This window comes from Cavia porcellus, unplaced genomic scaffold (assembly GCF_034190915.1).
Source record: "Cavia porcellus strain 051 isolate PalLab524CR breed Dunkin Hartley unplaced genomic scaffold, mCavPor4.1 scaffold_15, whole genome shotgun sequence".
In the NCBI taxonomy this organism is placed as follows: domain Eukaryota; kingdom Metazoa; phylum Chordata; class Mammalia; order Rodentia; family Caviidae; genus Cavia; species Cavia porcellus.
This window is the reverse complement of record NW_026947498.1, coordinates 10,753,743-10,774,004: the sequence shown is the minus strand read 5'-3', so window position 1 is coordinate 10,774,004 and position 20,262 is coordinate 10,753,743. Positions and strand designations below refer to the sequence as shown.

The 20,262-nt window shown below is 57.3% G+C and overlaps 1 protein-coding gene across 1 annotated transcript; it reads right to left on the bottom strand.

The window, feature by feature from the left end:
• Positions 1-448: 448 nt before the first annotated feature.
• On the bottom strand, positions 449-20,259 carry Slx9 (SLX9 ribosome biogenesis factor). The gene is made up of 6 exons (XM_003463942.5): positions 20,074-20,259; positions 18,626-18,734; positions 8,310-8,378; positions 4,600-4,747; positions 2,576-2,641; positions 449-1,842 (listed from the first exon to the last, which is right to left on the bottom strand). The coding sequence occupies exons 1-6, from the start codon at positions 20,197-20,199 to the stop codon at positions 1,719-1,721; spliced, it is 642 nt and encodes a 213-aa protein (XP_003463990.2). The 5' UTR covers positions 20,200-20,259; the 3' UTR covers positions 449-1,718.
• Positions 20,260-20,262: the final 3 nt, after the last annotated feature.

Here is a 20,262-nt window from a genome sequence, read left to right as displayed (position 1 = left end):
ACACACAGCAGCGCCTGCACCCACTGTGGCAGCCACAGAACCACCATATGGGCAGCATGAGTGCAGCTCTCAGCCCAAGTGTCCAGCCTCCCCTGCAGTGGCCAGCTGTGGAGGACAGGTCCCAGGCTGCCACCTAAGTGAAGTCCCACTCGCAGAGCTGGTGCCTGTAGTCACTTGGGATCTGCCAGCTCCACCAGGGCAACTCAGAGTACAGGCCTGCCTTGGTCCCAGGCGGGGGTGGGGGTGGCTACTTCCCACTGACACTGGGTCCCCTGGGGCCACCACTCAAGGATGGGGCTGTGACCAACCCACCTCCAGTCTGCCCTTTTCTGGGAGGCTGCTCGGATGCCTGCCCAGGGTGGCAGGCTTTCATCTGCCATTTACCCTTGCAATAGGGAAATGGACCCAAGGCTCCAGGGCTTAAAAGCATGAAAGTCACTCAGCTGTGTAACTTTTCCACTTAAGTTTATTACAAAGTAATGTAGGCTCATGCCATAAAGACAGAGGACTCAGGAACAGCCAGGTCCCTGTCATCCACTCACAGCCTGCTGCTTGGGGCTGTGTGCTTTGTCTGGAGAGCGTGGGTGTCTGCTCCCGAGTGACCTCAGCAGCAGGCATTCAGGCGAGGGTGGCCACCACAGCCACAGCCACAGCCACAGCCGCTCAGATGAAAGGAGACCAGGACCTGGACTGCCAGTCCCCAGCTCTCATCCCCTGCAGGGCCTCCCCACCCTCCAAGGCCATCCCACACCCCAGCTGTTGCTTTGCTGCCTCCTCAGGGACCCTGCAGGGAAGGTCCCAGTGCTCAGGAAGAGGTAAGGGACGGTGACTGGAGGCAAAGCCAGCCAGGCAGGCCCACGTCACCTAGGACCAGCAGTGGGGGACAGCTCACAGGTCACTGAGGACCAAGCTGCCTGCCACCTACCAGGCCACACAGCCAAGGCTCTGTCCTGTGCCTCCCGTAGAAACAGGTGTCACCGATATCTCCCCCCTGGGAACCCGCTGCTCTGTGTGCTTGGCTGGATCCACCGATTGCGATCTGCTGCCCACTGCAGGGCCAGGTGCCTCTAGGGAGTCTGTGTCGTGTCTGCAGGTCCTGCTGCTCACCCAGGAAAGGAGGCCTCAGTGATAGACTTGGGGCTGGAGAGCAGCAGGTGCCAGTGCCTGGCCCCTCTTGGGGCTCCCTGCAGCCATAGGGCATCGGGTGCTGCACACAGGGGTGGGAGCAGCAGAGTGCGGGGCTGCAGCAGGGGATGCCACTCACAAGTCCCAGTGGCTGGTAACGAGCACAAGACCGTCTTCTGGGGCGGAGAGCAGCCTGACTGAGCGGGCCACAAGGAAACCACAGCCCTGGTGAAGGTGGTATGGACAGGGGGACAGCAGGAGGCAGCACATAGGTACCAGGTGGGACCCCAAGAGCCAGGCAGGCAGCCCAGGCTCCTGTGCCATCAGGATCCCTTTGAGGCAAGCTGGGAGCTTGTACTTGGTGGGGAAGCCAGACCTGAGGGCCCCTGCCAAAGCACTACTCAGCTGTGCCCAGCTCCACCCTGAGATGCAGGTACCCTGAGCGGCAGCAGAATTGTCGTGACAGCTGCACAGACCACATGGTGGCTGTACTCCAGCCAGATGAGCGGAAGGCCCTGCGGGAGGGGATCACCATGCACAGCCTCCCTGCACCTCTGCCTGGGACCCTCAGAGTATGTGGCACCACCTCCTGGTCACAGCTGGCCGGTGCCTTCCAGCTGCATCTGAAGGGTCAGCTGCTGTCCAATGGCCAGCAGAGGGCTAGCTCTGTAGGTCGGGTTGGCCAACAGCTCCCGGAACCGGGTTCTTTCTTCCTCACTGAAAGAATGGAGACCACAGGTCAGCAAGTGGGCATGGAGAACCGGCCATCCCACACCCATGCCCGACACAGCACTGGTAGCAGAGCCTGGTGTCACCGTCCGAACAGTGACCAGTACCTGGGAACACCTGCTTGCCCAGAGGTCTGCAGGGGTCACCCTGCCAAGCAAAGATAGCAGTGTGACAGTCTGCCCGCCCTGCAGACATGCAGGCCTTACATAAGAGGCGCCTGCTCCCCCAAATAGCCAAAATAACCCAAAATAGCCACCCATGAGCCCAAGCAGGGGGTGGGACAGGCTGTCGCAGAGAAGTTCAGGGCCCAAGATGCTGATGGCTGGCCACCCCTTTCTATGCCATCGCCTGCTAAATCAACCAGGTCACCTCTGGGAGCACTCTGCTGCCCAGAGGCTATGTGAGCCCTCAGGTTGGGTGCCCCAAAACCACAAGGAACCTGGGGTCAATCTGCAGATGGGACCTGAGGTGGTGACCCTCACACACTAGCTAAGCCCCAGATGACCACAGGCGTGTTCAAACTGTGCTGGCCCAGGCTCTGGGTTGTCATGGGGATGCCTCACATGGAGGGCTACCAGGGCCCTGCAGGGGACTGTCACCTCCTCCTCCTCCTGCTGCTGACCCTCCACCCCCCCTCAGGCGTCCAGTGAAAGGCCTCCACTGACAGTGACAATGCAAGAGGCGCTGCCCCGTGGGCGGAAGCCTGGGAATCCATACTCACAGGAGCTGCTGTCTTTGGACTGCACTCATGCGGCTGAGCTGGGTTGGCCGGGGCTTACTGCTCACCCTGTGGGAACACAGAGGAGCTTCATCACTGGCCCCTGTCCACATGAGACCTTCAGGTCTGGGCAGTCACAGCGTGCCCAGGTGAAGAAGGCATGGGTCTTGTGCAGGCTGCGGCCACTGCCACTGTGTTCCAGGCCACTGTGTCCGAGCTGATGCCCAGGCCCTGAGGACATGGCCTGACATGCTGGGACTCACACGTTGTATCCTCTCTGCCTGGCCCAACCTGAGAACAGGCAGCAGACTGGCTGTTGCCTGCCACCTGTCCAGGTGGTGAATGTCATGCTCAGTGGCCCTGAGACCAGATGCAAATCCCTATGTGCTGAGGACACCGATGTGCCGAGGAAGCCTTAGGTGGGGCAGCCCCACCAGATAACCCCAGGACCTTCCAAGCCACTACCCAAGCCTGATTCAGGGGGTATCCCGGGTTCCCAGCTCAGGCTGCCTGCAGCACACCTGCCAACTCCACAGAGACCTGTCCCACCCACTCGGCCCCAGGCCCTGCTTGGGGGACGGGAAGTGGCCACCAGGCTTGCTTCCTGAGAGCCGTGTGCCTGACAAGCCAGTGACAGTGCCACACACCACCTGCTGGGGGAGTGGCCAGGAGCGAGGGCAGAAAAAAGCTGAGTTCTAGGCAACACCTAAATTTAGCCTCCTGACCAGGGGGCCTGATTTCTTATTCATGTTTCTTCTAAAATATGAAGACATTTTCTGTCTTCCTGAAATAGCGCCTGAGCTGCTGGCCCCCCCAGGAAAGACTGCCAGGCTCCAGCATTGTGGCCTCGTGCCTCCTTCTCACCTGCTAGCTTGCTCCTCCCTGTGGGGCGCTGCCTGGAGCCTGAGGGGGCCCTCAGTGGCCTGCTGCGCCCTTGTGCCTACTGGTGCAATGTCCCCAGAGGGCAGCACTGCCCTGGGCGGGAACCTACTACTGGGCCATGCCAGGAACCAGGCAGTGGTGTTGGTGGACTGGACCACAGGGAAAAGACACTAGTAGCTGAGCTGTCGGGGAACCTATGCCTTGTCACCCAGGAGTGATCTGCATAGCCAGGAACTCCCTCGCCAACAGAAACGGTGGGTGGGGTGAGGCGAGGGAGCCATGGCTGGTCCCACTTTGGGTGGCCCACACAGCAACGCCACACGAGCCCCTGGAAGGGACACTGTGATGAGGGGAGCGACCCTCACACCCCCAGGCCCACAGCCTGAGCCCCGGCATATTCCTCCTCTGGCTGGCAGGCAGGAACCCAACACGTTCTTCAGGTGAAAAAACCGAAAAGAGGGAAGGACCTCTGACCAGGTTATGTTTCTGCTCAGTTGGGATCTGCAAGGCTGGCACTATTCCACCATCCCGTTCCGTCCCGTCCCGCCCGACCCTCTGGAGCCCCTTATCTGTGCGAGCATCCTGAGGCCTCCATGGCGGGAGGCCACCGGAACCCTCTGGTTCTGTGACACTGCAGGCTCCTGCTTCCCTTCGGAAGGAAGCTCAGCAGCAGAGAAGGGTTAGAAATGTCAGCAGTAAAGAGTCACTGTGACAGAATAATCCCAGTGGCTCCCCACAGCTGAGGCCACTGCCCCTCAAGGGCCTCAGAGAACATCCTCAGGCTCTACACAGACATACTGGGTGCTGACAATGGGCCCCAGGCTCCAGGGTTGGGAGGAGTACACAGCCCCCACTAGGGCAGGCACCAACTTCCTGGGAGGAGCCAGCACATGCAAAGGCCCTGGAGTCACGATGGAGTACATGACTGGGCAGCCATTTGCTAACAGGCTGGGCAGTGGTTAGACTAGAGCCGAGGCTGATAGAAGGGACGTGAAGGTCTCAGGACAGCAGGGTTGGTGTCTCGAGGGCTTAAGCCAGTGTGCGAGGGTCTCGTGTTAGGACACCCAAGCTCACACGCCTACCACCACCCTGGGGACACAGGCTCACTGGCCACAGCTCCGACAAGTGGGCCCTCAACCACTCACCCCCTGGGCAGCAGTGGGCGCCAGGCCTCCAGTTCCTCCAGTATGGGCAGGGCGTCCCGCAACGGGTGCAGGTCGCCTACCACCGCTGTGGCCCTGCGTTTCTGCTCCTCCTTGCGCTTCTGCTCAGCCAGCTTGATGGCTTCGATTTCTGAGGAAATGGGCACAGGGTCAGAGAAGGACAGACGTCCAGCAGCTGCAGGTTCCTGCTGTCACTCACACCTGCCCCGGGGGCTGAGGCCCCCCCCACCCCCACCCCCGAGTAATCACAGCACAGGGTTTCTAATTGCAGGCTGAGTGTGAGCCTGGGGCCAAGGCTGGGGTCGCTTCTGCGCAGGGACAGCAGCACAGCCCAGGCGCCCCGTCCAGGAGCAGCAGAGACAGTGAGGCATCTCCTGCAAGCAGGCCCTGTGCCAGACAAGGATTCGAGGGCGCGAGCATGGGGGAGGCATAGGGAAGGGGGGCTGGCAGGGTCTGCACACGCAGGCATGGTCTTCAGAAGTCAATGTCATCAGAACAGTCATCAGAAAAGTCCCTCAGTGTTCCTGGACGTGTGGGGGCCTGAACTGAGCTCGGGCCCCCACTGACAAGGCCACCAATGTCCCTGCAGGCCCAGGGTGGTAGTCAGGAAAGACAGCCCCTTCCCTCTGCCCTCTGGGATTACTGACTTGCAAGGGGACAATTGGGCACCTTGGGCTCCCACCTGGAAGGTGGTAAACACCTGGCACAGCCCCTCTCCCTGGAGAGCCAGGGCCTGGGAGGGTAGGTGGGTGGGGGACTTAGGAGGCAGGCAGGACTGGGTGCTGCAGAGCCCAGAATAAGGAAAGCAGTGCCAAAGGTCTGCCCCCGAAGGGTCAACAAAACTTGTGAAGCAATGAGCAGTGAGTTTGTCCAAACGGAACACACACACACACACACACACACACTCATACAAACACAGGAAAGTGAACAGAAAAGGCAGGCAGGGAAAGCCTCTGGAAGAGCCGCACGATACCAGTGGGCGTGAAGACGCCACGCTGTGAAACAGCAACGTGACCGCACCCACGCGGGGACACAGGCAGCCCCAGCCTACCAGGCCGCTGCTCCTTCACAGTGACCAATGATGGCGCGGTCCCCGAGAGGCTGGGGTGTACCAGTATGAGACAGTCAGTACAACAAGAGGCCTCAGACCCTGGTGCAGGGCAGCTGCCGCCCCACTGCAGGACAAGAGGCTGCAAGTCAGGAGGGAGCACAGAGGGTACATGGCGGGTCCCTGAGGGTTCCCTCACATCAGACACACAGGCCACAGCCAGGAAAGGGTACAAACTGCTCAGAAGGAAGCTCCCGAACAGAACAATGCATGAAATGAACAGGCAGTCACAGGCTGTGAGGAAATACTGGCGAACCACACAGCCGCCCAAGGACTGGTGCCCAGGACGCAGAGTACCCTGAGAACCCCGGGAAGGAAAGGCAGAGCTTAGGGCAATGCCCTCCTCGGGACGCCAGCGGCCCAGGGGATGGTGCATGGGTGCGGGGGCTGCTTGGGGGCTGCAGGTGTGGGGGTTGCAGGTGGCAGGCTATGGAGGGAGCTGCGGATGGGAGGCTGGGGGGGGGCTTCGGGTTGCAGCTGCGGATGGGAGGCTATGCTGCGAACTCTCCCACGCTGCCGGGGGAGGGGCACAGAGGCACGGCTTGTTACTGACGCCTGGCAGTCGCTCGTGAAGCTAAACATGCACCCACCCTATGACCCGGCGTTCCATTCCTGAGTGTTTACACAAGAGAAACCAAAACATGGCCACCGAGGCGCGAAGGCAAGGTCAGCCCTACGCATCAAGCCAAACATGGCAAAGCCAGGTGCCCCCACGAGAGCCTCGGCCAGGGGTGCACACACAGCGCATTGCTCAAAAGGCTCAGCTCCACTCTGTACGGCCAGGGAGCACAGATGGACGGATGGACAGACAGACTGATGGACGAACAGACTGACAGGCAGGCAAGATGGTGCCTCCACATTCCGCTCATGGAGCAGAGCCCTGATCCAACACAGCCAATGGGCACTTCTGGGTGGTGAGGAAGCCAACACCCTGAGAGGGACTCTGGCTGCACGTGACTGTCTGAAATCCCCACACAAATCCAGCCTCCAGAGAAAAGGCAGGAAAAGGGTCCTTAAACAAAATGAACCGCAGCAGACGTACTGTGGGGAGTGTAACAGACCCTGGGGTGTGCACTGTCGCTGGACGGACAGACTGTGGTGCTGAGACAGAGGAGCAGCACGCCAATCGTAAGATCTCCAGGTCAGTACAACAGAGCTCACTGTAAAATGCTTCCTGAATGCCATTTTTGACAATAAAACATGAAGAAAAAACAACCTGGAAGATGCAGTCTCCACTATACTCAGCGGCCAACTTACAGCCCTGCGTTTCCAGAGAACACACGGCAGCCCGCAAGCAAGCCTGAACAAAGTCTGAGCAAAGCAAATGATTCGGGAAACAAGAGCAGAGCTGATGACTAAATCCCAGGAGAAGCTAAACTTCCCTGCTAATCTAGTCAGAAATGAGGCACTGTAAAGAGTAATATGGAGAACATAAAAGGTATTCAACAATGAGAAACCAACATACAGCCCTATGCTGATAGAGGCTGAGATTTGATTATTTCAAGAAAGCATGGGTGGCAAAATCAAGTAAAGGAACTAATAACAAGACCAAGCACCAGAGAAGAAAAATTACACATCTCAAAAATGACACCCTAGAAATGTTCAGGTGTGCACAGTCTATGTACACGTCCAGAGTTAGCCTACGAAAAACACCTTGCATGGCCTTCACCGGGAATCAGGAGAAGAGAACACGAAAGCACGCACCACGTAAGCAACACTCCAGAAGTGGCAAAAACATAAAATTAGAATTCCTGGAATAAACTGCCAAGTTTCTCTAAAAATTACCTTCAAAAAACACAATTTCTTTTTTTCTTTTTTTTTTTTTTTTTTGTCTTTTGTCTTTTTCCTTTTTATCAGTACTGGGGATCGAACTCACGACTGCCTGCTTGCAAGGCAGGCAATTATGCCACTGAGCTAAATCCCCAGCCCCAAAAAACACAATTTCTTTAAAACCCTACAGGAAAAGATAATGTAAACATTTCAAGATATGAGATATAAAGAAGGAAACATTTCAAATAAAGTTTACAAAATCATCAGAATCACAGTAAAAAGATAACTATGAAGAAAAGTACAAAACCATGGCTTTTGTGGTCTTCCTATAAGACAAGAATATTTTTAGAAGAACATTAGCAGCCCATTAGCATCGTGAAAAGTAACTACGCATTCCGAGCAAGAGTGAGCGGAGAGGCCCTTGGCCTGCAGGGCCTGGCTGGAAGCCCGGGGCACTCTACCCTGGGCCAGGCGGGAGGAGCCGACTGCTGTTGCACCCAGAACCACAGGCCAAGGGAGGACACAGCACACGCCAACTTCTGAAATGAAAACATTCAGCACAGCAGCCGGTTTGGACTCTGACAAACGAGGGCCCAGGAGCGGCAGCCTCCATGGCTTTCTGGAGAGCGGAAGAGTGGGCCCACATGTATTCCCGTATAGCAGGGGTAACTGTCACCAGAGTCTCCCAGCTGCCTCCCTGATGGCACCTACTCTGGGCTCCTGGCAGGGCCCCTGCATGGGAACCTGCCACACATCGGGGTGTAGGAGGGAACAACTGGCATGGCTGCCCCAGGAGACGCAGGCACAGACTTACTCTGCAACCATCGCTCCCGCCGCTGCCTTAATTTCTCCTTCTTGGGCAAAATGGTCTTTGCCTCAGCACCTGAGGAGAGAAAATACACAGGTGAGTCCTGGGTGCCCAGCCCTGCCCCATGGTGCCTGAGGCCTGGACGGAGCACATTCCCACTGTGCTGGTGGCAGCCCTGGTCTCCAATCACATGGGCTCTGTGCAGCCCTGGGATACATGGCAGTGTGTGCCAGCACAACACCAGGGCCCTCTGGGCACCTCCCAGGCGACAGCCTGCCCCCTGACCACTGCCTACCAGGAAAGCCAGGCAGCATTACCGACAAGGAGGAACCCTAGCCACCTCATTCACGGTGACTTCAGGTCTGAGTGCAGGTTCTATGCAGCCCGAAGGATGTGAACCGGGCAGAAGTACACCAATACACAGGACAGCAGCCCAGCCTACATGCTGTTTGCTCCAGGCTACACTCAGGCCACTGCCAGGGGCGGTGAGACCACACCCCACGCCCTACAATGTGGGGTCCTGGGTCATCGTCCAGGAAAGCACTGCCACCACTCCCCACTGAAGGCAGACAACCAGGACACCCAGGGGCAGGCTCCTCTGCTGGTCACGGCACTGTCCCTGAGCCAACTGGCCCATCTGGTGCAGGAGACAAGCACCCAGCCCTCCCTTGCCTGCTGCCACATCCCCTCTGCAGCCAGGCTGGTTGCCCACCCCTACTCCACTGGGTTAGCAGCGATGTACCAGCGGCCCCGTGTCCCAGGCTTTCTACACAGGTGCTACCACCTCTGGGGGACATCTGGTCAACCCAGGGCAGGTGGGAGGGGGAAGGGCACTGTCCTACGCTTGGACGTATGAGTGAGCCTTTTTCCAGTGCCACCAACCCTGCCCAATCCCAGGCCCCCTGCTGCTTCTCACAGTGCTGCCTTCCAGGCTACACAGCAGGCCACTGGTGCTCTGGACATCAAAGGCCCAGCCACCACATAGCAGAAACCACAGCCACATGGCATAGCCCAGGAGACCCAGGCCAGGCCTGCTGCAGTCATGCAGGAACAGAGGCGGGAAGGTCGAGATGCATCCAGTTGTGGTGGCAGAGCCAGTCAGCTCAGCATGCTCATGAGTCCCTCCAGCAGCGGGACAAAGGCTGCCAAGCACCCACACCTGTCCCTGGAGCAGGCCCACCAGGGACACAGGGACATGGAGAGTGCTGGCACCTGATAAAGTGTGGCAGCAAGGCCTGCCCATGCCCTTTCCTGCCTGGGGCATCACCTGTCATCTACAGCTCGGTCTTTGGTCTTGAGAGCTGTGACATTACCTGGCCCCATGGCTGCTACACATCCCACTGGGAGGGGCACAGAGGCCCAGGGCCTGTAAGTGTGACTATATCTGTAGACAATGTCACAGAGCTCAGGTAAAATGAGAGCTCCAACGTCATTTTAAAAGCATTTTAAAAGAAGAAGCCAGGACAGACACAGGATGCCACCAGTAAGCCCAGGGGAGACCTCCAAGGGACTAGGCCTGTGACTCCACGCTCTCCAGCTCCACGGCTAGGAGGATCGCTGCTTCCGCACTGCTCTATGCTGCTGTTAGGCGGCTGCACACCAGACCCAGCTGCCCTGGCAGTGACGCTCTGCACTGGACTGCCCACAGGCGCCCTCACCATCACCTAGTAGGACCTCTCTAAAAGCCTACGGTGAACCTCCTGGAGACACGGAGTAGCAGTGCATGTCAGTCAGGAACACACTAAATTTTCTGTATGAGAAAGCAAGGCTCTGCGAGAGCAGCACTCTGCCCAGAACCCTGAAGGACAGCCAAGGACAGGATGTCCAGGCAAGTGGCAGCTGGGCCCCAAGCATGAGGAGCTACAGTGGCCACTGGCCTTTCAGGCAGGGCAGTGAAGGTTGGGACAAGTTCACATGTCACCTGGGCCCCAGGAACGCTGTGGCTACAGGAGTCTGGGAGATGACGGGACTGGGCGCTTAGTCACCAAAGTGAACTATGACCCAGGCGTGACTCAAGTCAGCTTCGGAAAGTGCCAGGAAAATGCCCCAGATGCAGGATGCAGGCTTGCCAGGCCCATCAGGGCCATCTGCCCAGCACCATGAGGTAGGCAGGGCTACTATCACACACTCCAGGATGACCACAGCCAGGCCTGCTCTGGCTAACTGGAAGTGGTAGAACTATGTCCTCAGGAGCCCCATGGTTGCAGGTCATGTGGACCGGCTCCACCGAGGCCTGGGCAGTGGTGGTGGAGATCCCCACCTCAGAACAGCCACAACTCAGAAGTGCTCAGGGCGTGGCCAGGAGAAACCTGGGCCACGCCAGTCCCTGTGTAGCTGTGGGACTGGGGCAAGAGCCAGGGCTCGGATGCAGAGCAGGAGGCCCTCACTGCTTATAGGGTCCCCTTGCGTCTAGTGTCCCTGAGGCAATGGGTAGGATACACCTCCCATGCAATGTGTGGGTTTACATCAACGCAGACTATATCACCAATGCAGAGTCCTGATGGCCTCCGGACAGACAGTGCAGGAGAGATGAGCCTGCTGGCACCCCTACTCAGTCCTAGCCTCAGTGGCTGAGGATGCGGACAGGCAGGGAACAGCGTGAGCCCAGGCCACTCTGGAGCACAGAGGTCAAGCCCTAGGTCTGGAGGTCAGGTGGCTGCAGACTAGCACTGCTCTCTCCGAGTGTGTCTGAGCGGATGCTGCCTGGTCTCAGCACTGTACTTTCCTGGCTTACACCGGGAGAAGCCATGCACTGAGAGGAGGAAGCAGCAGCCAAGCCCAGAAGAGGAGGAGGCAGAAACTTTGCCAGACTCTGCTATCCTCAGAGCAGGGCAGGACAAGGCCAAAGGACACGTGTACTCCTACACCTTAGCCCCGCCTCCAGCTGCTCCCTCTGTACTCACCCGCCCCACTCCAGAACGGGAGCTGGGGCCACACAGCCCTCAGTCTTCACTGGGATGTCAAGAGACACAGCAGCAGGGTTTGGGATGGGTGATGTCTCAGTGTTGGGCATGTCCTGGGCTAGCTATGACAGAAGCAGCTGGTGGCCCCAGGCACAGTGGAGAGCTCAGGCCCTGCCCTGAACGCCAGGCCCAGGGCATTGCCATAGCAGCCCCATGAGGTGAGAAGGGCACAGCACATGCGCCTCTGTGACAGCCATGCTAGGGTGGTCGTCCCAGCCTGGCATCCAGAGAACTAGTGCTGAAGCAGAGCAGGAATACAGGGGCTGAGCAGCACAGCAGCCACCAGCAGCCCACTCCTCAGGGCCACAGTGGAACCCATACAAGCCACTGACCCAGATTCATGTGTGGTCCTGCCCCCAGCTCTGGTCCTATGGGAGGAGGACTCCCCCCTCCTGACAGAAGCAAAAGGAAAGAGGAGGGCAACGGCCTCCACTCCCCTTCAAGGACCCAGCAACTCTCAGCCAGGCCCCTCAGGTGGCTACCACCTCCCACAGTGCTGTCCGTTTGTGAGCTCCTGGGGACGTCGGAGTTACAGCCACTGCAGCCCTATAAAGCCAGACCACAGCCCAGCAGTGCAGTGAGCTGTGGGGATGCATGTCCCCTCAGCCAGCACATCCAGAGCCGCAGAAACCACAGGGCAGCTGGGGTGGTCCCCATGGGTGGGTGGCGCACTGGGGAGGACACACAGCCCTCTCCCCGCACTGTGGAAGCCCCTGAAGTCATCTCTGCCTCTGTAGCCTCTGCACTGCTCAAGGTGGACACAGCTGGGCATAGCCCAGCATTCTGAAGGCTGTGCCACAGGGTGGCCAGGGATAGCCACTCGAAGCTGATGGAGGAGGGCGTGTGTCACAGAGACCATCAGGACACCAGGTCCCCTGTGCAACCCAGCCAGGATGAGGGTGACCTAAAGCCAGCTGCAAAGATGGGTGTTGGGAACCACCCAATCACTCCAGAAGGTCCCCAGGTTAACGTGTCAGTGACAAAAATACAACATCAAACAGAAAAAGACAAAGGCTTTTTACTAACCCAGAAATTTAAAACCTTTACAAGAATAAAAAAAAAATCATACGTGAGCAAACTCAAAACAGCTACCAAGGGAGAATCTGTGAGGAAATGCTTTAGCAAGTACCTCCTTCAAAGCAACAGGAAAAAGAGTAAATCAGGCACCGAGAATCCCAGCACTCTAGGAGGCTGAGGCAGGAGACCCCAAGTTTGAACCAGTCTGGACAGCATAGTGACTTAGTGACACCTTGCATCAAAACAAAAATTTTAAAAAGGGCGGGGATGAAGCTCAGTGTGAGGCCATGAGTTTGATCTCCAGGGCACTGCTGTATCAATTAGAAAGACTGGAAGTCTAACAGAAAACAGAAAAAGGGCACAGAGACAAACACTCAGGAGCTCGCTCCTCAAGAACAGCGAACGCAGGCAGCTCACCAGAGGAGCCCCAGGGATGACTGCACCACGCAGCACCAGACCCCAGCAGCCCTACAGAGCAGCATGGCTGTGATACAGCGCGGCTGGGAGGGAGCAGGACCCGGCAGCCCGGGTCGAGGAAGACAGGTGGGTGTCTCAGGAGTCAAGGGGAGCCCTTCAGAGCCAGGCAGACGCCCCAAGACAAACCCGCCAGCGCTTGCAGCAGGTGCTGGCAGCCCCATCCATATGGGCCCCAGCCAACCCCAGGGCCCCTGGAGTGAGGGGTGCCCTAGGAAAACCAGTCTGGGATGGCCTCCTTAGACCCCAGGTGCTTCCCTCAGTTTTCCTCTGCTGCCTGCAGGGGATCAGCACAGACCACAGGGCTCACGGGGTGGGCAGTGCACCCGAGGTCTGTAGCACTGAGGCCACCTGACCTGCACCAGGGAGGACCAGGGTGCTCATGCAGGTGCCCCTGTGCCACCTCAGCAGGGCTAGGGGGCAGGTGCTCAGGCTGGCCGTGTCATGGGAGGAGTGCCAGTCCACTAGCATCAGACCTCTCTTGGGCTCCAAAAGACAGCCCCAGCCTCGAACCAGCATGGGGTAAAGCACGGGGTGGGATGTCCTGACCAAAGGCCCACAGCCACTGCATGCTCACTGTCACCTCTCCGAGGGTCAGGGCTCAGGACCAACATGCAGGACACCCAGGGGTACCACTTATTGCGCTCTGCTGGGTGTCAACGTGGGGAGTGGGAAATACGAGTGAGGGCACAGAAACAGGGCAGAGCCTGGGGCTCCCCACTGCCCCCAGGTTTCTATTTGGAGACCACAGCCGCCCTCCACCCAGATGCCTGCTGATGGTGTGGGCGAGCAGTAGCTGGGCTCACACATAGCAGAAACGGCACCATGTTCAGACATGGCAACCCGGCCTGCAGCACCTACACACAGAGCACACCACACACTGCTCAGGCAGCAGCACTCCAACAAGGAACCCTGACGTCCCTCCCCAGGGAGTAGCCAGACAGACCTTAGGGGAAGGAAGCAGGCTGGGGTTGGGATCCTGGTGGCTGGTCTGCACCCCAGCTGAAAGCAGTTCCAAAAACACTGTGCATATCTCACCCCATGACCAGAGATATGACAGTTGTCCCAGGGCCACTGCCACCTCCTGGTGACAGCGTGGCAGGGGGTGCTGCCTGGAGAAGTGTGTGAGCAGGCAGAGGCAGGCAGGACAGACGCAGCACCAGTGCAGGCCCAGGCACAGCAGTCCCTGCGGGGCAGGGCCACAGGCCCTGCTGGGCATTCACTGCCTTCTCCATGACGGAATGCCCTGCCGCACAGTGACTCAGGCAGAGGCTGCCACAACACCCACGTCTGCCAGAGCACAGTGTAGCAGGGGCAGCCGGAGCCACTCTGCCTCCTCCTCGGGACTGGAATCGTGCCTGAAGTGCCCAGTCACAGCCCAATGCTGGCCTCAATGGCACGGGATCCAACACCGCCACAAGCTCCTCATACTCCGTGCCTTGCTGAGCCCCCAGAGCACAGGAAGTCTGTGGGCCCCCAACCTTCTCCTGCTGCACATTCCAACAGCATTGAGGCCTTCAGCCTGACAGGCAGCTTCCACCCAGCCCCCAGGGCTGTCTCAGAAGGTGTGGTCCAGTTGGAGACTGCGGGGTGGGAAAGAGCCACAGCCTAGCCTCATCACCTGCTTGTCCAGCTCTACAAGGATGACTACTGGGTGCCACTGCTTCCCCCCCCCCGCCCTGAGGCAGAAGTGCTGACCCAGAAAGCCTCAGGTCGCCAGGAGGGAAGAGGGACAGGACAGAACCCAGGCAGCTGGCTCCATGGTGGCTCCCAGCCTGCCCCAACCGAGAAAAACCCCTCAGCACTGCATTCCATGAAGGTGTGACAAAACACTTGACAAATGCCATCCAGCAACCCTACACAGGCACACTCATGAGGCCAGACTGGCCACAACTGCAGACCTGGTCCAGGCCCCAATAAAAAGTGCTGCTCAGAGAGTCACTGGGCCTCCCACTCTCAGCCTTCAGAGCCATGTCCCACAAGTGACACAGGTAGGAACGAGCCACTATTCAGCAGCTCCCACGGAGGGACAGGAACAGTCACATCCCCTGAGGATGAGCCTCCCACGGAGGTCTCACAGAGTTCACCCTTGTCTGCACCTAAGTTTGGGTCAAGTGGACACAAGTACAGAACTGGTTAAATGAGGTTCTGGTCACAGCCCTGGCTTCTCATCAGTTTATGTGGAAACCCCAAGGCTCCTCCCTGAGTGCAGGGAGGGTGTAAAGAGGGGCTCACCTGAGGGAGCTGACTGCAGGAAAACATCCCAGCATGCTTACCCCAGCCCTGTCCTCCAGTGAGCTGATCCCCAGCCACAAAGCTCTACTGCCCTCTGCTGGGCAGAGCATGGATGCACAGGGGTGCTGACCTCCCCAAAGGGTCCCCAAAGGTCATATTCAGAGGCTCTGCTGGGGATGGCAGGAGTCAGGTAGTAAGCAGGGGAGAGGACCACACATGCTCCAGGGTGCCTCCCTGAGGCGTGGGCACCAGACGGGAGCTGCCTGAGCTCCACACAAGCACGCATGACCTCACTCCAAGGCCAAACGGGGCAACCAGCAGCAAAATCCCAGGTGAGCTCTGTGCCTGAGGAAAGGACTGCCAGGCTGAGCACAAGGTGCCAGATTTGCTGCCCTAGTTGGAGCCTGCACATACTGGGGCACTGAGTGCAGGGGGGTGTAAAGGGGTGCTCACCTGGGTCCGCCAGCACCCTCAGCCTCCACTCACAACTGAACTGGGAGGAGCTGAGAGCTGCTTCACCAGGTCCCAGGGTTCCTGGGAAGCCCCTTCTGGCCCTGGGCCTGACAGAGGGCAATACAGAGCCTGTATGGAAGTGGAAGTAGGGGTTATTTTTGGGGGGCGGCCGGGTGAGATCATGCCTTTGCTCTTCCCTTCCACACTGTTCCCACAGAAGTGAGCAGACCCTACTCTCCTGGGTGCAAGATCCCTGCCTGGACCAGCAGAGGAGAGGCTCCAACAGAAACAGGAAACACCAGAGCACCCTGGGCCCCTGGGAGAGGACGCCCTGGCCAGGCGGGGCTCTGACTCTTCTGGGCCATGCTGCTGCAGCCCCCCTATTCCAGGGTTGCAGACATGACAAGGATGAGCACACAGGCAGAAGGCACATGACCTACCCACCTAGCTAGCAGGAGTTGGGTGTTGCAAGGCCTTCTACCTGCTGGTGAGGAGGGGCAGAGCTGGGATTCTGCTATGAGGATTCTGTATCCCTCAGCAGAGGGCGAGCTCCCCAGCTAGGCACTCTCCACATCTGGGTGCCTCTCTATGGTCTGCAGGCCTCAGCCTCAGGCCCACAGTGGAGGATATGTCTTTTGGCTGTCCACCTGTACCAGGATCCTCATAGAGGATCCCACAGTCACCTGTGTCCATTCAGGGCCAGTGCTGGGGACACACACCAGAAACCAGGGCCCAGAGCCACAGCCCAAGACACAGCTGTTTCTCAGGAGCCTGCAGGGCATGGTGACAATTGGGAAAACCACAAAGGAGGGACAGAGCCCCGGAAGCTGCCTCACCAGCCACCAAGGACCCAGCTGCCAGAACCTGGGTTGACACTCACAGAAGCACCTTTCCAAATCCTGCTGAGACCATGGTGTGAGTCACAGCTGGCAGAGTACAGACTGTGCTGGGCCAGAGCCAGGCAACGTGACATAGCTGGATAATCCATTCCCCTGGAAAGTGGGCCAGAGTTGGAGAGGAAGCCAAGGACTCAGACCACAGCAAAGCTGGGCCAGTCCAGAGCAGTACTGCTGTCTCCTTAATCGGGACTTGCAAGTAAGGGGTCCAGACTTTGTATTCCTCAGAAGGACTCCAACTAACTGTTCAGGGAACCCTTTTGAGAAAGCACTCCATGGAGAGGGGACGGGTAGGAGCAGTACCAGCTGGCCCCCAGGATGGCCCTTCCTGCTCCACCAGCATGTGCCCTGCCATGGGAATGGACAGGGGATCCCTTTTGAGGGCACCAAGGAGTAGTACGCTGCAGGAGAGGGGTCTGAGAGCCCTGGGATGTCAGAGCACACAATAGAAACCAGCCAGCCCAGTCCGCACAGGGGAACAGGACACGCGCTGTCAATGCCTGGGAGTGGAAGGAAACATGAGTGGACATGCTGTCTTCTAGGAAAGAGAGACCAGATGTGGGGAGCCAGCAAGGAAGACTCAACAAGGAGTGCCCACAGGGAAGACCCAACCCAATAGCTCAGTGCTTCCCATGCCCTCCCACCCCCAAAAAGCTTTCATTTACATCTAAGGAAACTGAGCAAACTGCCCAAACACATAAAAAGCTTGAGAATGAGAGGATATGAAAAAGCTGTGCACTCCCGTGGTCACCACAAAACTGCAATGCTGGACCAGCCTCAAAGAAGACTCAGCTCATACAGCCAGCAGGTGCTGGGCACCCCTGCCAAGAACACTGCCAGGAAGCACAGACAAGACGAGCAGCCCTATACTCCAGGTGTCATCCTAAAAACTGTCAGCAGGAGGCAGTCGAAGCTCAAAGGACAGCAGGACACTCAAGACACACGACCCTGGTGAAATCATAAAATCCAAAAGCAGTGACACAGACAACCAGACCCCACAGAAAACACCTGGATAAAACCGCACCTGTGACATAATTGTAACTGGCAAGAAGCTGCAGATGGAAACCTGGAAGAAAAGCAAAATCCTGGGAGCTGCTTAAATAGGAGTTAAGGAAATCACTGAACGCACAGAGAATGTGTCGGTTCGGTGAGGCAGAAAGGAAGCCACCTAAGCACTAAAGGATAAAACACATACAGGATGAAAAGTGTGCAGATGAAAGCCCAAAGACTCCAGAGAGTAGGGTCAGCAGCCCGCTGGGGCAGGGCGGAGTGGGGAATGGTCCATCTGTCTAAACCGAGGCTGTCACCATTTGCAGTACATATAGGTACATACAGCTCTTCTCTCCAGAGTACAGTTGTGAGGACTAGGGATTTAGCTCAGCGGCATAAGCACCTGCCTTGCAAGCAGGCGTTCGTTTCAATCCCTGGTACCAGAAAAAAAAGAAAAAAAAAAAAAAAAAGAAACACAGAGTACAGCTGTGGAGGCTGTGCAGCTCCTAGTGTGGAGGGCCACTCTCCTCCCACAGGCCAGAAGCTTGGCCTAGGCTGGGTGGGAGAAACAGAATAAAGGACACTGGGAGAGTGCATCAACAAAACCCCGGATGAGGAAAACAACTTCCTTTCACATTACAAGCAGAAGAAAAAGCTGGGCAAGGGCCCATGTTCGTACCTGGTTTCCACCACAACAGTCACCATGGACATGAGTGCTATTTACCTGACAAGAAGGAATCCTCACTCACCTGAGTGTGAGAATGGTAGTACAGGTGTTAAGAACCCTCAGAAATATATCAAAGAGGCCGGAGATTTAGCTCAGTGGCATAAGCACCTGCCTTACACGTGTATGGTTGTGAGTTCAATCCTGGTACCAAAAAAAGAGAGAAGTATATCAAAGAAGCCAGGCATGATGATGCACGCCTGCAAGATGCTGAAGCAGGGGAATCATTGCAAGACCAGACTGAAACTGCAGAGTGAGAACCCATTTAAAAAAAAAAAAGTATACCAAAGTACTTCTTAATAAGATACCACAGAGTCTGGTATTCACTTTAAAATCATGAGTATGCGGGTGGCTGGGGATATAGCTCAGTGGCATAAGCACTTGCCTGCAAGTGCAAGATCGTGAGTTGGATCCCTGGTACAAAAAAAAAGAAAGTATGTGGGTGCTGAAGGTATATGGGCTTTTTCAAAACTCTTCCTTAATTTTTCCATAAAAATCAGATTGTTTTCTAAAAGCACAGGTCAACTTTGCTCTACACAGGTAGCACCGTGCCCTCCAGAAGCCACTCACCTCTCCCAAGAGAGACCACACTCCTCGCATCCAGCTCCAGCCTCTGCACCAGGGCGCTCGGATCTATCTGGGTCCCGGAGAAGATGTTGGCATGAAGGAACCCCAAGTCCTGTGAACCCCAGTGGAAAGGAGACAAAGACAGCATCAGGCTGGCTCTGCAGCTTGAGACGGAGATGGGATGCCAGCGGCCCAGCACAGAAGGCCATGCAAGACCCCTGTGACCTTTGCTTAACTGCTGGGGTCTGCAAGAGCTGCCTTACCTCCTGCCCTGCCTTCCTGCCTTGCTCCTGCTCCTCTGCACCTCTCTCCCAGCAGTATTTTCCAGAGCTGGCCCCAGGCCTCTTCCTGCCCTCCCTCTCTAGGCCCAGGGCACAGCAACAAAGCTGACCTGCTTCCAGGTCTACTGACGACCCACAGCCACCCGGCACCAAAAATGGATCACCAACTCCCTCTGCTGGCCACACTGTGGTACACCAAGGTCCACACTTAGCTCACTCAACATCCAGGCTCACAGATTCCACAGGGACCACGGTGCGGGGGGGGGGGGGGGGGTGTTCAGGGCCCAAAGGAGGAGTCCTTTTGACCACCCCAAATTTGCTGCTTCTGATGGAAGGATTACTTGAGACTAAGGGGATCTCAGCTAATAGCAGGTGCTAGAAGAATGCTGTGACCTCAGCATGCATGGCACATGAGCCCAGAAAACCTGTATAAAGAGATGTTGTAAAGACAACCCTTAACTCTCTGAAGATTTATACTTAATGTGAAAAATACACCCACATGACGCTGTCTCTCAAGTATTCTAACCATTAAAAATCTGAATTTCGGTGCTGGGGATTTAGCGTAGTGGCACAAGTGCCTACCTAGCAAGCTCTAGGTTGTGAGTTTGATCCCTGCTACCAAAATAAAACAACAAACAAAAACTCTGAAATCCTGCTTCACACTCTTCATATCAAACTTCAATTTTTCACACTTTCAAATTCTATTTACCATGTTTGGTTTTATTTTTGTTTTTGTTTTGTTTTTTTTTTTTTTTGTAAGTACTAGGGATCGAACTTTAGCAGTTCTGTTTTGCAGCACTCAGGAAACTGAGACAGGAGGATCATCGCCAGCTCAAGGCCAGCCTGGGATACATACGGAGACTCTAATCACCGCCTCATAGAAATGAGCCAGAAGTTCCACTGTGCGCCAGTTCCCAGCCCGGGGCAGGGTCCACACCAGGCTGCGCCCTGAACCGGCTCTGGAGCCGGGGAGGAAGCCCGGCACAGAGAGGGACGTAAACTGCAGCTCCTCGGGGAGGCAAAAGTGCAGGACAGGCGCCCCCCCCCCCAGACCACACGCGATGCCCTCCGGGGCGGGGCGGCGAAGGCAGGGACAGGTGGGGCCCGCCAGCCCTAGGCCCGCGCGTTTAAAGCTTTCCCCACCGCGGCCTCCGCTTTCCCCGGCCTCACCTTCGCATGCGCTCCGCCCGCCGGGGCCGGCGGAAGGGCCGTCTCAGGAACGGGTGGCGCGGGCTCGGTCCTGGGCCTCACGGCGGCTTGGTGCACACGGGCCCGCAGCCCCCGAACTTTCCCCATCTTCCCGGGATGGGCCCTGGAACCCCGGAGCCGGTTCCTCGCGCGCACGTCCGGCCGGAAACA

Excerpts from the sequence above, each read along its gene's own strand:
- Slx9 (XM_003463942.5), bottom strand. The coding sequence starts at position 20,199 with ATGGGGAAAGTTCGGGGGCTGCGGGCCCGTGTGCACCAAGCCGCCGTG. Across the intron at positions 18,735-20,073 it reads CGGGCGGAGCGCATGCGAAG|GACTTGGGGTTCCTTCATGC; the intron begins GTGAGGCCGGGG and ends TGGGGTTCACAG. Across the intron at positions 2,642-4,599 it reads CGCCCACTGCTGCCCAGGGG|GGTGAGCAGTAAGCCCCGGC; the intron begins GTGAGTGGTTGA and ends GTGTTCCCACAG.